We start from the raw sequence: 16932 nt of genomic DNA on the forward strand, positions 1-16932 counted from the left end.
ATGGAAAAGAAACGTGAGGCCATCTGCTGCGACCCCCACTGGCCTGAGCCAGAATCCTCTGTGCAGCATCCAAGCCCCCATGCTGAGGCTGCCAGTGGGGTCAGCTCTTTGCTGTCACATCAGAGTCTTCCCAAGCCTTCAAGGGTTGGGTTGGATTTTCTTCCTGCCATTTGTTTATTATCACAGAGTACGTAACACTGTTCAGATGCTGTCCTCTGAGTTGTTGCTTGGACAGATCACTGTTCCTGTAAAGTTCTGCCAGATTGAGCTTAAGTGCCATCCATAAATTTGGTCTACCTATAAAAAATGTCAGATTTCCAGGCTTCACCGCAGAGTATTTAAAGCTAAGGGGCCTCCATCAGGAAGCTTTCCAATTCATATGGAGATGTCAGATACGGCTGGTGAACCAACTAAATTCTACTTAAGAACTCTACCTGCTAACCCCCCTTCTGTCAACAGAGCTGTTTACAATGGCTCTGAAGTGCAAGTCACCACGCCCCGGGGATTGTTCTTGGCATCAAACCTGGTACCTTTTCTTCCTTGGAAAGTAACTCCAGGTACATCTCTATAACTTTAAAGTTAGGGAACTTTCTACATGCTTTCATTTGATAAACATTTATTATTAACCACCTACTATAAACAAGACCAATTTTCTGTTCCGAGAGCCCGTCATCCCATCCTCCAGCCTTTGCTGTATATTTGGCATAAAAAAAAAAAAAAAAAACACCACCTTGCTGTGGGGTCCAAAGGCCTCCAGGCTCCACTGCATGTCTGCTTTGCTGAACTTTTCCCCTAAATGACTCACACAGAGGAGAGTGTACTTGATTGAGTCAGAGGGCATGGGCTCAAATTCTGGCCCTGCCTCTTCATACCCGAGTGACCAGAACAAGCCTCTTCACTTCCCTGAGTTTGTTTCCTTAGTTGTAAGGGGACTGCTAGAAGAGCTCCTGGTCCCTCGCCACATCCAAATATGACTTGGTGACTTGTTCATTTGATAGAGGCCATCTCATTTCTGGAATTTTTTTTCCTCTTCTGTATAGTACAGGCAACTAGGGGGCCCAGAGAATAGAGCCCTGGACCTGGGGTTAGGAAGACTCATTTCCATGAGTTCAAATCCAGCCTCAGACACTTCCAAACTGTGTGACCCTGGGTAAGTCACTTCACCCTGCTTGCCTCAGTTTCCCCCTCTGTAAAATGAGCTGAAGAAGGAAATGGTAAGCCATTCCAGGACCTTTACCAAGAAAACCCCAAATGGGGTCTTGAGGAGTTGGACACAATGAAATTCCTGAACAATAGGAAATGTGATTCCATCAACTGGGAGTGGGGGAATCACCTGCTGAGAGGTGGGTTTTTGCCATGAAAAGCAGGAGGTGGGAAGGTGGTTTTCCTCAGGAATAAGATGGCCATGGGAGGGTTCACTGGAAACTCAGAGTAGGCAGACGTTATTCTGGTGTCGCCCTGAGAAAGCCAATGGTGGGCGGCTCTTGTTGCCTCAGGAGACTGCATAGGGAGGTATCTTAGAATCACCTCCAAATTGTACCTCCTTTCAATTTCTACCCTCCTTTCAATAGGGAGCATTCTACCGTAGCCACTGACAGAAGCCCCAGAGAATGGTGCCCTTTGGTACTAAGCCTTAGCATTTCCAAATTAGATTCTTGGTACCCATGAATTTCTTCAAACTGACCTTCCCATCTACATGAGTGATGTAGCCCTGAATGATACAGAGAGACTTGGACTGAAACCCCAGGGACACCATTACATGAGTGATAAAAATGACCCTGGCCACTACTGACTAGATTTCACAGGGCAGCGCTCGCCTATGAGATCTCAAAGCACATTACAGACCAGTAGCCAAAGTACAGTCAAGCTCACTCAGCTCATCTAGGCCATACTAGTGTTGGATCTGAGGTCAGAAGTCTGTGCCTCAGTTTCCCTCTCTGGAAGCCCTGCCGTATCTGTGTCCATCGTATCTGTGTCCCATTCTCCACATCTGATCCTCACCACGTAGGCACCACCGGGATTTCTCCTCCATCCCTGGGAGGGAAGACCAGTGCACAGTGCACAATCTATGCCCACTCACTCTTTGGCAAATCCATCCAGTACTGTACGTTTCAAAAGCACAGTCCTAGCCGGCGCCAGCCTTACTGACGTGGTGCCCAGCTGCTTTGCCCCAGTCATCCTCCCCACACACTGCTTCTTTACATCATGGCAGAAGCTACAATTCCTATTGTAGGGAAATTCCGACTTCCCAAGACCTTGTTTCCTCATGCTATGTGATTCCTAGGGAAAGAAACAGCTCCTTCCTTGTCAAAGTGTGACCTTTTCTCTGCCTTCTAGGCTCAGTTAGCTCTGGCAATAAGCCATATGAACCAGGAGTCCTTGTCAGAATCTCCACCTAACCTGGGCAACCTACTCAATGACTCCTCATTCTGATCCTAACCAACTAATTCTGAGAGTGATTTAACTCCATGTCCCAGCCAGTAGTCTTCTCTGTAATTGGGTCATTAGGTTGTGTTTCAGATGCATCTGACTCTCTGTGACCCTATTTGGGGTTTTCTTGGCAGAAATACTGGAGTGGTTTACCATTTCCTAATACAGCTCATTTGACAAGGGAGGGAACTGAGGCAAATGATCAAGTGACTTGCTCAGGGTCACACAGCTAGTGTCTGAGGTAGGATTTGAACTCAGGAAGATGGCGGTCTGTGCACTGTGATGCCTTCTAGCTGTACATATGGGGACATTAATGGTTGCCCTCCTATCCTACAGCTGTGATAGGGAAAACACTTCATGAACCTTGAAGTACCAGAGACATAAACTACAAGATGCTGGCTGGGACTTGGTCTCCTTGTTGTAAAATGATGAAGAATTAGGTTAGGTGGCTTCTGAGTGCCTTCCATTCACCAGCCAGTCAACAAGCACTGATGAAGGTAGGACCAGGCAACACCCAGCACTGGGGATGCCCAGAAGGACATGGCATGAAGCCAGAAAGAACTTTCAAGGTCATCTGGACCTGTGTTGCAGATGAAGAAACTGAGGCCCAGAGAATATACCAAGAGGTGCAGTGTTGGGCTTGTAGTCAGGGAGAGCTGAGTTCAGATCCAACCCCAGACATTTTTACTAGCTCTGTGACCCTGGGCAAGTCACTTCACATCTGTCTGCCTCCGTTTCTTCAGATATAAAATGTGGATAACAATAACACCTGCCTCTAAGGGTTGTGAGCTTAAATGGGTTAAAACATGTCAAGTGCCTAAGCAGGTCTGTTAACGTCATTTATTAAGTGCCTAGTGTCGATCTGGGAACACAAAGTCCCGGCCTTCAAGGAGCCTCTGTCCTAAGGAAGAAGCCAAAACAAACACATGGAAATCTATATAAAGTGGATATGAGATCATGGTGGAGCAGTGCACTAGCAGGTGGAAGAATCAGGCACTTTAACTGAACACTGAACAAGGCTAAGAACTCCAGGAAGAAAAAGTGAGGTAGGGGCCATAGCCTGGGCAAAGGTACAGAGATGGGGAAATAGATGTCATGTGTGTGAAAAGCCAGTTTGACCGGAGGGAGTTAATGTAGAATAACTCTGGAAAGGTAGGTGAGATCCCTGGTTGAGGGATGTCCGCTGCCAGTGGAGTTTCAGTTTCATTCTATAGGACTAACTATATTTCCCTCCATCCTATCCTGTCCCCCATTACTTCTATTCTCTTATGATCCTTTCCCTCCCCATGAGTGTCGATTGCATTCTCCTCCCCATGCCCTCCCCTCTATCCTCCCCCCCCACCCTGCTTGTGCCCTTGTCCCCCACTCTCCTGTATTGTGAGATAGGTTTTCCTATCAAAATGAGTGTGCATTTTATTCTTTCCTTTAGTGGAATGTGATGAGAGTAGACTTCATGTTTTTCTCTCACCTCCCCTCTTTATCCCTCCACTAATAAGTCTTTTGCTTCCCTCTTTTATGAGAGATAATTTGCCACATTCAATTTCTCCCTTTCTCCTCGCAATATTTCTCTCTCACTGCTTGATTTCATTTTTTTTTTAAGATATGATCCCATCCTCTTCAATTCACTCTGTGCACTCTGTCTCTATGTATGTGTGCGTGTGTGCATGTGTGTGTGTGTGTACTCCCACCCAGTGCCCAGATACTGAAATGTTTCAAGAGTTACAAATATTGTCTTTCCATGTAGGAATGTAAACAGTTCAACTTTAGTAGGTCCCTTATGACTTCTCTTTGCTGTTCACCTTTTCATGGTTCTCTTCATTCTTGTGTTTGAAAGTCAAATTTTCTTTTCAGCTCTGGTCTTTTCATCAAGAATGCTTGAAAATCCTCTATTTCATTGAAAGACCATTTTTTTCTCCTGAAGTATTATACTCAGTTTTGCTGGGTAGGTGATTCTTGGTTTTAGTCCTAGTTCCTTTGACTTCTGAAATATCCTATTCCATTCCCTTCGATCCCTTAATGTAGAGGGTGCTAGATCTTGTGTTATCCTGATTGTATTTCCACAATACTTGAATTGTTTCTTTCTAGCTGCTTGCAATATTTTCTCCTTGACCTGGGAACTCTGGAATTTGGCCACAATGTTCCTAGGAGTTTCTCTTTTTGGATCTCTTTCATGCGGTGTTCTGTGGATTCCTTGAATATTTATTTTGCCCTCTGGTTCTAGAATCTCAGGGCAGTTTTCCTTGATAATTTCATGGAAGATGACGTCTAGGCTCTTCTTTTGATCATGGTTTTCAGGTAGTCCCAAAATTTTTACATTGTCTCTCCTGAATCTATTTTCCAGGTCAGTTGATTTTCCAATAAGATATTTCACATTATCTTCCATTTTTCCAATCTTCTCGCTATGTTCTGTGATATCTGTCTTTCTCACAAAGTCCTTAGCGTCCATCTGTACCATTCTAGTTTTGAAAGAACTATTTTCTTCAGTGAGCTTTTGAATCTCCTTTTCCATTTGGCTAATTCTGCTTTTGAAAGCATTCTTCTCCTCATTGGCTTTTTGAACCTCTTTTGCCAATTGAGTTAGGCTAGTTTTCAAGGTGTTAACTTCTTCAACATTTTTTTGGTTCTCCTTTAGCAGGGAGCTGATCTGCTTTTCATGCTTTTCTTTCATCCCTCTCATTTCTCTTCCCAGTTTTTCCTCCACCTCTCTAACTTGATTTTCAAAATTCTTTTTGAACTCTTCCATGGCCTGAGCCCATTGGGTGGGCTGGGACACAGAATCCTTGATTTCTGTGTCTTTGCCTGATGGTAAGCATTGTTCTTCCTCATCAGAAAGGAAGGGAGGAAATGTCTGGTCTCCAAGAAAGTAGCCTTCAATAGTTTTATTTCTTTTCCCTTTTCTGGGCATTCTCCCCAGCCAGTGACTTGTCCTCTGAATATTCTCCTCACTCCCACCTCGCCTCCTGGTCCTCCCAGCCAGAGTTTGGGGACTGAGATTCAAATGCTGCTTCCCACCTTAGGGCTTTTGGCAGGGGCAGGGCTGCTATTCAGTGTGAGAATTAAGTTCAGGTGGTCAGGTCGGGGCAGGGCCACCTCTCAGGCTCTGTTCCCTCAGGGGGTTTATGCACACACCTTCCACAATGGATCCAGGCTCCCGCCCACTTGGGGAGCCCCTGTCTGCAGCTGCCTCTCAGCTTCTACCTCCCGGGGGGGCCCGAGCCATGGGGGCACCCCACTCCCCTCTCGACCCGCCAAAGAGACTCTCTCACCAACCCCCGTCACCTGTGGGTGGCGGGACTTGTGCCGCCGCTGGAGATCCCGTCCCTGAAGCCTGCTCGGATCTGTACCTCTCGGAGCCGCGGCTGCCGTAGGTCTGGGCTGGGCTCCACGTCTGCAGCGCGACGGACCTTTTGCGAGAGGTTTGCAGGTCCCTCTGTGGGTGGAGGGACCCGCGTGGCCGCTGGAGATCCCGTCCCTGTAGCCTGCTCGGATCTTTTCCTCTCGGTGTCGCGGCCACTGCAGGGCTGCCCTCTGCTCCCGGTCCCAGCGCCCAGTCTGCAGCGCGAAGGACCCCCCGCGAGAGGTTTGCAGGTCTCTCTGGAACAGAAATCTCCCTCGCTCCAATATTCCGTGGCCTCTGGGTGCAGAATTCACCGTGAGTTGGTCCCCTCTAGCCGTTCTGTGGGTTGTGGGTTCGGAGCTATGTGTATGTGCATCTTTCTACTCCGCCATCTTGGCTCCGCCCCTTGAGTTTCATTCTAGAAGTAATAAGTAACTAGGGAGCCACCACAGTTTGAGTGACTCAGTTGGACCTGTGTATTAGGAAAATCACTTGGGCAGCTGTGTAGAGGACAGATTGGATAGGGGAGAAACTAGAAGTAGGGAGGTCAAGTTAGGAAGCCTGGTGATAGGTGATGAATACCTGAACAAGGCCAGGTTGTGTTGGGGGAACGGATAGGATTTGACCACGAAGACTTCGTGATGCCAGGACACGTCTCCAGGTGATATTCTAAACCCTTCATCCTTCCTTGGGGGAAGGGCCTGGGGAGGGGAATGTAGACATGTAGACTGAGTAGCAGTGGTTGGGATGGTCTATGAGGAAGGATGGGAGAAGAAGAAGTAGGGGATTGAATCCCAGAGTACACAGCAGGCCCTCTCCTTCCCTGCATGGCTAGAAGGTGCACTGGTCATCCCAGCACTCAGGACCGGGCTCATACACTTAGTGAGCAGAACTCATGAGGGATGGCCAAGCCAGGCAGGAACTGCCAGACACCAGCTTCTCCCAGCAGCACTCCCAACCCCTGCCCCTTATTTCCAAGAACTTTCCTGCCCCTAACCCTGTGTTGCTGCAGACTCACCCTGGGGAATGAGGTGCCTTTCAGCGCTGCTCCTGACCTCAAAAAGTGATGAGGCCTCCCACGTGGCTTGTTCCCTCCTGTGATACTGGTGGTGCCCCCGGGGTGTCCTAGGCACACTGACAACAGTGGCCAATGCATCAGATCTCATGTTAAATGTACTCAGCTTGATCTGTACAGGATGCCTAGGGTTAATCCTACAAAGAGCTTAGCCATCCATAGAAAGAGTAAGTGACATTTATTTAAACGCCCCACTTATTAAATAAGCAAGCACCTTGTTGTCTGTGTGGAAAATACATGTTTTTGTTGCAAACATTGGGTCCTACTCTCTAAGGACTTGTGTTTCAGGGATAAAGACTCTGTGGGTGTGTAGATTTGTCTTCTTTTCAACGCTTTTTTACATTTATTGTCTTTTGACCCTGAAAACCACCTTTGGAAGGATTGGGAGGGACTCCTGGTGTCCTCAATCTGACTTCACCTCCAGTCTCACTCTGGAACCCCTCTCTGTTCTTAGGGTGTCCTCACCCTAGAATATTCATCCTCCTGGAGGCCTTCTCACTCTGGAACATCCTTGGACCATCCATTTTCCCCTGAAATCTTCATACCTTGGACCATCCATCACCCATGCAGGCCCCTTTCTCCCACTGGGAAAAGGCTAGCACCCCCCTAGTCTGTGGTTATTATAAAGCATCCTGAAATCACAATAGGGCAGCCAGGCAGTGCAGTGGATCTGGAATCAGGAAGACTCATCTTCTTGAATTCAAATCCATTCTCAGACACTTACTAGCTATGTGACCCTAGGTAAGTCACTTCACCCCTCTTGCCTCAGTTTCCTCATCTGTAAGGGGAAAAGGGCCCTTCCAGGGCCTCTATTTTGGAGAGGGATACAGGCCATCCATCCATCCTTCCTTCCCCTCCCCACTCAGCTTCTGGTTTTGGGGGTACCTCCTCCATCTCCCTTCCCCTGTTTTTCAGTTCCTCCATTAGACTGTGAGCTCCTTGAGAGCAGGCCTGGCCTGTCCCCTTTGCATCACTTAGCTATGTGCCCTTTGTAAAGGCTTGGGGCCTGCCTATCTCCATGAGGGTCCTGAGGTCCATGAAGGTGAGTGGCAGTGGCTCCCAGGCTGACCATACTCTGACCACAAGGAACATCAGAAAATTGTCCTCCTTGATGGGAACCCCGAGGCAGCATGGGAAGAAGCTGTCAGCCCCAGCTCAGCCTCAGAGAGCTGGGGATGACACTTTCCTATTTCACTTTTACAGGTTCACTCACTTCTCGAACCTCCTCATCTTGCTGGTGTCTCTCAGAGGTGATGATGGGCACAGAGAATCTTTCTTGTGCAGAGCCTTAGAGCTCACAGAGCACCTGGTACCTGCTCATTCTCTCACCTGCTCCTCACAATGACCACACCTTGAAGGAGCAGGGCAGGCACGATCATACCTGTTTCACAGATGTGGAGACATAAGCCCACAGTCACCCAGCTAATGGAACAGCTGGGGCTCAAAACTGGGTCTTTCTGACTCATGTACATTATTTAAGCAAATAAACCAAGGGAATCACAGAATCTCACAAGACAATCTTGTCCAAGCCATCCCTAAACAAGACTCTTCCTCTACAATACAGGGTGTCCCAAAAGTCTTAGTGTGGTTTTAATAGCTTCAAATTGCATTAAGACTTTTGGGACACCCTGTATCCCATACCTGGGTCCATCTAGCTTTGCATGAAGAATTTCAGTTAGGAAGAGCCTGCTCCCTTCTAAGGCAGGCCATCCCAAATTTGAACAGCTTCCATCACCAGGAGACCTTTCATTATAACCAACTTAAATGTGTCAATGGGGCCAAGTCTGATCCTTTTTTCCAGGATAAGGTATTTCCAATACTTGAAAACAAGTGCCCCACCTAAGTCTTCATTTCCCCAGACTAGATATTTCCAATTCCTTCATTCTTTTCTTGGAGACTTTCACCATCTGTCTTGGCCTCTGATGACACCTCTCCAGCTGTTTCTTAATTTTAGAATTTAATATATTGCTACAGCTTTGCTTGACCAGACAGCCAGAATAACAAGGCTAGCACCTCCCTAGTCCTGGACACTATTTTTCTTATAAAGCATCCTAAAAACACACTGGAAAAGCTAGGTGGTACAGTAGACCTGGAATCAGGAAAACTCATCTTGATTTCAAATCCATTCACAGACTAGCTCTGTGACCCTAGGCAAGTCACTTAATCCTGCTTGCCTCAGTTTCCTCATATGTAAAATGAGCTGGAGAAGGAAATGGCAAACCACTCCAGTATCTTTGCCAAGAAAATAAATGAGGTCATAAAGAGTAGGACATGACTGAAATGACTCAACAACATACTAATTATCCTTCCCAGGTTTGTACCATCTGAAAAATATGGTGAGCATGTTTTCTATTCCCATATCCAGATCACTGGTGAAAATGTTAAACAGCCCAGGTCCTGGGTACCACAGTGGAAACCTTCCAAATTGGTCTTGGGCCTTCCTGTTCCTTGGTCTTCCTAGTCTCTCAACGGGACTGGTTTATTGAATCCATCCAACCTACAGTCTTGAAGCTTACATCTCTCCATCTTGTCCATAAAAATAGTAGGCAAGGCTTTATCCAATACTTTACTGGTTTACCAGGTTGTAAATCTGGGTGACCCAAAGGATGGTGATGCCCTTGAGGAAATAGGGAAGTACAGAAGGAAAATGACTCTGGGGAGAAAAATCATGGATGGTTGTGCCTATGCATAGACAGACTTTCCTTAATAAAAAGCAGCTTGCCATAGGCCATTTTGGGCCTGGAGTCCAGAAGACCTGAGTTCAAATCCTGCTGTGGCTACCTCCTAGCCATGTGACCAGACAAAGCACTTAACCTGTCTGTCTTAGTTTTCCTCATCTACCTCTTAGGATTGTAAAGTTCTCTGTGATCTTTATAGTGCTATAATAAATAGAACCTATTGAGAGACGACAGACTTCAATGAAGCTAGAAACAAGGGGGTCTGGGGCTGGATAGTTGGAGAGACTTGCCTCCTCCTGGGAGACCTCCAGTGACGATGATGGATTTTCTAGAAATGACCACAAAAGGGATGTGGAGATAGGGATTGGGTAAGAGGGCTGTGGTAAGATAGCAGCACGGGCCAAAAGAAAAAAATTCCTTTTAAAAAGGACCCCAGAGACAATCTGGACAAGCCCCTTCCTGTTATAGATGGGGAAACTCAGGTCGCAGAACATTATGTGACTTGCCTAAGGTCCCCCAGGCATTAAGCATCAGAAGCAGGCATGGGAAGTGGGTCTTCCACTCAGGTCCTCCCCCACTTGACTCCCCTTGTGTATCAGTCAAGACCAGCCAGTCCTGGAAATATCCAAAGATTGTGACAAGTACATGGACCTGCCCACCAAGGCCCTGCTTTTCTCCCACAAAGCTGAGGTTGGTTTTGCCCAAGGAGCAGCCCCTTTGGACAACCCTGTGGAACTGGAACCAGCCTAGGTCCTCAGTTTTGTGTTCTTCCTGAGTGTTCCTGGGTCACTTTCCAGAAAAGCAGAACAAAGGCTTTTTCTGCTTTCCAGAGGCAGAAGCCTTCTTGGGCCTGTGGTGGCTGGTAAAGAGCCATTTAAAAAGGTTCACGGGGTGGAATCAGAGGTCAGAACCCAGGCCCTTGGCTACTAAATTCCACTCTCCATTCTGGGCAGGATTTGACATCCTTTCAGCCAAGAATGAGGACAGCCTTAGCTAAGACGCCTGTGTTTGGGCTTCCAAGGTCAACACCAAATATCCAGCAATGTCAGGGAATGCTGTGTATATGACATGCCAGGAAGGCATTCACAGGAGCAGCAGTTCAAAGTTCTTTATACCTCTGGAACCAATTGCTACCAGTGTCCACATGGTGCTAGATCAAGTACCTTACCCCAAGTTTCTTGTTCATGTCACTGAATTCTAAAATAAAGACTGGTCTGAGAACCCTCAGGAAACATATGAAGGAGTGAGAAATGGGGCCCTTTAGAACACTGCCCTCATAGGTCCACTGCTAAAATGCTGCTGGTCACTTTCTTGGCTCATAGGAGATTTGTAAAAATATAAGTTGCCCAGATTAACAGAAGAGGAAATAACCCTGTCTTAGAAAAAAGAAATTGAACAAGTCACAAAAATTCCCTTGGCTTTGTGTCTGGCCTCCTGAAGTTTTGGCAAATGGGCTGAATGTCAGACGCCCGGGAGACCTAGCTGAGCCATGTCCTGCATCCCATCCCCTAGTGACCTTGTTTCTAAGATCATCACACCAGAGAGCTGGGGACTCTGGACTTGCAGCCTCTCAGCTTTGACTAGGCTGGTTTCCCCCACCCACTCACCCACATGGGCCTCTCTCTGACACCAGGGATTTTTCCAAGCTGTTCATAGCCTGAGAAGCTATGACCTGACAGGATGGGACAAATCATGGAAAGAATGTTCCATTTACTCTCTCCAGCAAGTGAGAATCACACCAGAGCAGTCTGGTGTACAGAGAGGGAGGGTAGAGATGAAAATCACCAAGTATTCATTCACCCAGCTCCTCTCTTACAGGCAAGAGGATTGTTAAAATTCTCACGTCACTTGGCTCCCTCCCACATTGACTGATTTTTGCCCAGGAGGTGCCCTATGCATTTGAGGGACAGAAAACCAGGGAGATGAATGATGGAAATTTAGATGCACATTTTTAAAAGGCCACATTCTGGAGGAAGGAGAGGGAGACAACCCTCCCTAGTGTTGGCTGAAACCATAGACCTTGAGGACCTTGTTGCTAGGCTGTCCATGTGGTCAATTGCCTAAGCCAACACTTTGGTCAGCTTGTTAATTGGTCTTTAAGCAGGGATGTGACCATTCCTGGCCCTGCTAACTAGCCCTGGAACCATATGTCTCAGAAGGGTTCGGTCTTGAACATGGAAGAATTGGGGCTGGGTTTGGGTCTTGGCACCTCACTGCTGTTTAGGTCACTTGCCATATCAGTGTACATCTGCCCTTAGGAAGTCCTGTAGGAAGGTGTTTATGGCAGTGAGCAGACCTCAGCAGGGTCTTCTTTGGGACCAGTCAGTGGGATGCTGGGAGAAGAGTGGATGGGCCATCTGGGAATGTAATCATGGGAGCCAGGACAACCCTGAGAGTCACCCTTGCATCAAGTTCACAAAGATGGAATCTCACTGCTTGAGGATTCCCGGACTCTCCTGGTTGCTGGGTTGTTTTCCAAGCATTTTGTGTGTGACTGTCTTACCACCTCCCTGCCTCTCAAGTCCCATGTTCCTGGTCACTCCACCTTTGGAAAATCAGGGTTCCCAGGCTTGGGAAAGGGGCAGGGGCTGGAACCAAGGGGACTGAGTTTATCCAGCCTTCTCCAAAGGGCACAGAGGCTGCTGGGAATGACATGCCATACATGTCCAGGTTAATGTTTAATCTATTTAACAGGCTTCTGCTTCCAAATGTGGGGTCCCCCCCATCTCCCCGATACTTTGAGAACTCCTGTTCCTTTTCCTGAGACCAGCATCCTTTAGGTCTGGGCTCAGTGGAGAGCTGGCCCAGACATCCATCTCCTCCACATGTGAGAAGTTTTCCTCTGGCTCTGAACCAAACCCTTCCTTCTTTTGCACCTGCCCCACCATACTCCAGGGCAGTGGGCATCGGATCAGAAACTTGCCCACTTTAATTTTCCTAGATTGTAGGGGGCTGGGCCAGGACAGCCTGGTCCCTCTCCTCATTCCTTGGTCTTTGCAGCCTGCCTGCCCCACCTGGCTGAGAATCGACAAGCAGAAGGGGACAGGGCACTAACAATACCTGCATTGGTCCAGGGCAAGCCTCATATTAGCGGCTGACATATGGTGCTTGAAGGTTTGCAAAAGAGATTCTGGATGCCTTCTCCTTGGTCAGACAGGCTCAAGTGTAGTCAGGCGGTCATTCATGCTGGGGTTCAGGGTGTCACCAGGTTGAGGCTCAGGCCTTATTTGGACAAAGCCCGCTGGCTGAAGTCACTCACGAATAATCGTGACCATTATTGGGGTGTGGAAGTGTGGCCTGACCCTCTCCCCACCTCCCCAAGGCCATCTCAGCCTCATCTCCAAGGAATCAGTTCTCTGAGGGGATAGGAGGGGGAAATAACTTCTTCAGGATCTCCTACTTTTAATTTAATTTCCACAAAAGAACTATTCATCCCTTTAATGAAATGTCATCACCTCCTCCTCCATCAGGTATCTCAGCCAGGCCTATCCTAAGAGCCCCCTGACACCTTCTAACTGCCCCCAAATCAGTTTCCAAAATCTGGTCCCGCTCCAGTTTAAGCCGACTTTGCTGCCATGACCTGCCAATCCCCTTCCCACCCCTGCCTGCTCCCGTAAGCATTCCTCCCTCCAAGGCACAGCTCCGGCTTTCCTTCCTGTTCATCCCTGCAACAGTGAACTGAGAGCTGGCCTGGAGGCAGGAAGACCTGAGCTCAAATCCTGCAGCTCACCAGTTGTGTGACCTTGAGCTAGTCACTTCACCTGTCTGGTTCGGTTCAATGAGATATTAAAGTGCTTTGTAAGTGTGGCCCATCCTCCCTCACTCTCATCTGCAGGCTTCTCTCTGCAACCTGCTAGGGCCAAAAGTGGTCCCCAGGCCAGGGCAGGCCCCCATGGGGGACGTGACAAGGGTGATGGAGGCTGCCAAGAAGCCCGGGGAGATGGTGCACTGATGCCCAGAGAAGGGAGCTGAGCCCACGTCACGTATACAGTCCCGACAAGATGGTGAAGACAAAGCCTCTGAAAGCTTCCTAACTGGGACTAGCACCGGGGTTTGGGTTTTCTTTCCTTGTCGGCAGCGGCTCGAAGGGAAAGGAAAGGGAGGAAGGCACGAGAAAGAGAAGACAGGTCTTTGTTTGAAATAAAATTTAATTTTTTTTTTAAAAGCTAGAGCTGGGTGAGAGACGTGTTTATCGTATGATTTGCTTCCAAAGAAAAGGCACAGGCCCCACTCCCTCCATGATTTCCAAAGAACCTGGAATTCCCAGGGATGGCCAGACTTCCTGGGGTGGACCTTCCTCCCCAGAGTTTTTCCTTCCTCTGGTCGGGCTGCGTGGTCCTCCCCTAGGTCCTCCATGGCATCGACTGGATGACCAAATGGACAAATCTTCCTCTTGGCTTGTCTCCCATGCTGGGAGCTCCAAGGAGTCTGCTACATCTCAGTGTCTGCAAGGTCTGTGGGGCCCCAGAGATCAAGAGGACAAGAGCAAGGTGATGAGAACTTCCCCAGCCCTTCCAGAAAAAAGGATGAGCTGGATGTAATATTTCTTACAGATGGGGAAACTGAGGCACCATGGGTTTGAGTAGACATAGTGGCCTGAAGCAGCCACATTCTTCCCTGAGGTTTGCTATCTGCCAAGACTGATCACAGCAGCCGGCAAATCTGGGATAAGGAGACCAAGGCAGTGGGTCAACGTGCTGGGCCCAAGCACACAAACAGTCCTCTTCACCAAAGGGCCAGCCCAGACTCAGCAGCAGGACCTCAGACCACCCATCCCAAGGCAACGGCCAGGAGCTGGGCAGGGCCACTGGCAGCCACGTCCACACCCCTGCCCTCCCCTCCCCATCCCCTCAGGCCCGGTAGCTCTTCAGCAGGTGACCGGCAATCACCAGTCGTTGGATCTCACTGGTGCCCTCATAGATCTCGGTGATCCGGGCATCCCGGTAATGGCGCTCAGCAGGCATCTCAGTCACGTAGCCCATCCCACCCAGGACCTGAATGGCCTGAAAGAGAAGAGAGGAGCCTCTGGAGCCACTGAGGCACGATGGCCTGGCAGATGGGCTTCTCCCTGCCGGGAAGCTCACTCACCTGGTGGGAGATCCTCGTGGCGGCCTCAGACGCTGCCAGCTTGGCCATTGCAGACTCCTAACCAGGAGGAGACAGCCCTGAGTGAAGTGAGCCTGGCTTAGTATGGCCAAGTCCCCACCAGAGTCTGTGCTGAAACTGCTGACCTCTCACTGACCTCCTCTACTGAAGACCCTGGGCACAATCTTACCCAAAATAACAGGGCCTTCCCTCCCAGAAAACCAGCCCTTCTCCAAACTGTAGCACCTTGGTGAAAGGCTTTCGGTTATCCTTGAGCATGGCAGCCCTCCAGGTCAGCAGTCGGGCACTCTCCAGGGCCAGGGCCATGTCTGCCAACTTGAACTGAAACACAAGCAGATGCCAAGCACATGAGAGGCCTCTCCCTTTCCAAAAGCCCAGGGAAGTCCAACCAGCTGTGCCCCCCGGAGAGAAGTGTAGGGTCAGTAGACTTCTGTCCAAACCCAGGCCCATACCTGGATGTTCTGCAGCTTGGTGAGAGGGGCGCCAAAGGCCATGCGCTTCTCAGCGTAGTCCACGGCACAGTCCAAAGAAGCTTGGGCAATGCCAAGGGCCTGGGCAGCAATACCAATCCGGCCCATGTCCAGGGTTTGCTGTTAGGAGGCCCAGGAGTCAGTGCAACTGGTCTCCCCATCTCTGCCTCCACCCCAGCCCAGGAAGGACCAACCACAGCCCCCTCCCTAGGCTCACCATGGCAATTTTGAAACCCATGCCCATCTCGCCCAGCATGTTGTCCTTGGGAATGCGACAGTCCTCAAAGATGAGGTTGGCCGTGGAGGAGGCTCGGATGCCCAGCTTATCTTCCTTCTTCCCCAGGGAGAGCCCGGGTGTCGGCATGGGCACCAGGAAGGCCGTGATGCCCTAAGAACAGCCACATGGCCAAAAAGACACTTCAGAGCTCTTTTCAGCCTCCACCCATTTGTCTAAGCCAAGAGCACATCCTGCAAGAGCCCAGAGGAACCCTGGCTCTGCCAGAAAAAAGGCAAAGACCAGCAGGATGTCTTTGCAGGTTCAAAGAGAGTTCTGAGAAGCCCTGGGCAAGGGACCAAGGGATAGTTCTTGCCTGGGGCCTGCTGTGCTCACCTTGTGTTTCAGGTGCTTGTCAGTGGTGGCAAAGACCACAGCAGCTGAGGCTTCCCAGGCATTGGTGATCCAGGCCTTGGTGCCATTCAGGACCCAAGAATCCCCCTCCAGTCTTGCGGTGGTGGAAGCAGCCCCAGCATCACTGCCATTCCCTGCCACACAGGGAGGTTCAGAGCTGGATGGACAAAGGCTCTGCCAGCCTCTAAATCTCTGAGCGCCCAAGCCCCCCCACCCCCTGAAGGTGGTAACCCTCAGGCCCTGACCAGCATCACCTCCTCAGAGCTTTGCTGGGGAAAAGTCAGGTGGGAAAAGAGGGTCCTGTAGGCGCTGGGATGTGACACCCCTGCCAGGGTCAGTCACCAAGTCTTTCTCCCTCAAAGCACCCTGGCCTCCTCATCAGAGGGGAAGCATAGGGTGGGTCTCTGCCCCTCAGAAGCCACACAGCTCAGTTCACCCCTGTGGCAAGCTGCCCCAGAATTTCCACTGGCTTCTACGACACCCTCGGCCACAGAGGAGCCTTTTCTTTCCCATCTTGAGGCCAGGTGTATGAAGTTACATGCAGAAGCTCCTGGCCCATGGCCAGTACCTGGCTCACTGAGAGCAAAGCAGCCGATTTTGTCACCACTGGTAAAGGGGGAGATCCACTGCTTCTTCTGTTCCTTGGATCCAAACTTAAGGATCGGCCCTAAATAGAGAGACTATGGAACAAGACGGTGAGGATGTGAGCTTGCCGGCCTTGGCCCCTGCCCCTCCCCGGGCTCCAGCCAGCTCTGCAGAACTGGAATTCGCCCTCCTCTCCCAAGGCCACCAAGCGGCCAGCACTCACATTGTTGACGCTCATAATGACTCCGGTGGATGCGCAGCCCCGGCTGATCTCCTCCAAAGCAATGGCATAGGCCAAGTAGTCAAGCCCAGCACCACTGAATTCCTCAGGCACATCCATAGCCAGGAGCCCCAGCTTCCCCATCTTCTTTACCTAATTGTGAGGAATCACAGAGAGGCAGAAACCTAAGGGGTCACTAGGTCCAACCTGAACCTGAGCAAAAATGTCCTCTCCCAGATACATGGAGGACAAGGAGCTACCTTACAGCCTCAGGCTTAGAAGGAGTCTCAAAGACCATCCAGCCTGAACAGGATGACCTCCAGCAAGGGGGAACCTAGACCACCAGACACAGCCCAACCCTGAATCCTCAGCACCCTCAGGGGCCTTCCCTGGGTAAGTTGTG

General features: G+C 49.6%; 2 protein-coding genes across 3 annotated transcripts in view; one reads left to right on the forward strand and one right to left on the reverse strand.

The window, feature by feature from the left end:
- Window positions 1–14030, forward strand: LOC140502166 (uncharacterized). The gene is made up of 3 exons (XM_072606496.1): window positions 1–94; window positions 5492–6082; window positions 8046–14030. The coding sequence occupies exons 1-3, from the start codon at window positions 1–3 to the stop codon at window positions 8132–8134; spliced, it is 774 nt and encodes a 257-aa protein (XP_072462597.1). The 3' UTR covers window positions 8135–14030.
- ACADS (acyl-CoA dehydrogenase short chain) overlaps window positions 13651–16932 on the reverse strand; it is a 20901-nt gene continuing 17619 nt past the window's right edge. The window contains exons 3-10 of one of the 2 annotated variants that reach the window (XM_072600246.1): window positions 16533–16682; window positions 16293–16404; window positions 15707–15858; window positions 15314–15484; window positions 15079–15216; window positions 14852–14947; window positions 14609–14665; window positions 13651–14523 (exon numbers count right to left, since the gene is read on the reverse strand). In XM_072600246.1, the coding sequence (XP_072456347.1) occupies window positions 14371–14523; window positions 14609–14665; window positions 14852–14947; window positions 15079–15216; window positions 15314–15484; window positions 15707–15858; window positions 16293–16404; window positions 16533–16682 (1029 nt within the window). In that variant the 3' untranslated portion in view covers window positions 13651–14370. Of the gene's footprint in view, window positions 14524–14608; window positions 14686–14851; window positions 14948–15078; window positions 15217–15313; window positions 15485–15706; window positions 15859–16292; window positions 16405–16532; window positions 16683–16932 lie in introns of both variants that reach the window. The other variant, XM_072600247.1, reaches the window with a different exon arrangement.

The sequence above is a fragment of the Notamacropus eugenii genome, chromosome 4 (genome assembly GCF_028372415.1).
Source record: "Notamacropus eugenii isolate mMacEug1 chromosome 4, mMacEug1.pri_v2, whole genome shotgun sequence".
NCBI classification, from domain to species: Eukaryota; Metazoa; Chordata; class Mammalia; order Diprotodontia; family Macropodidae; genus Notamacropus; species Notamacropus eugenii.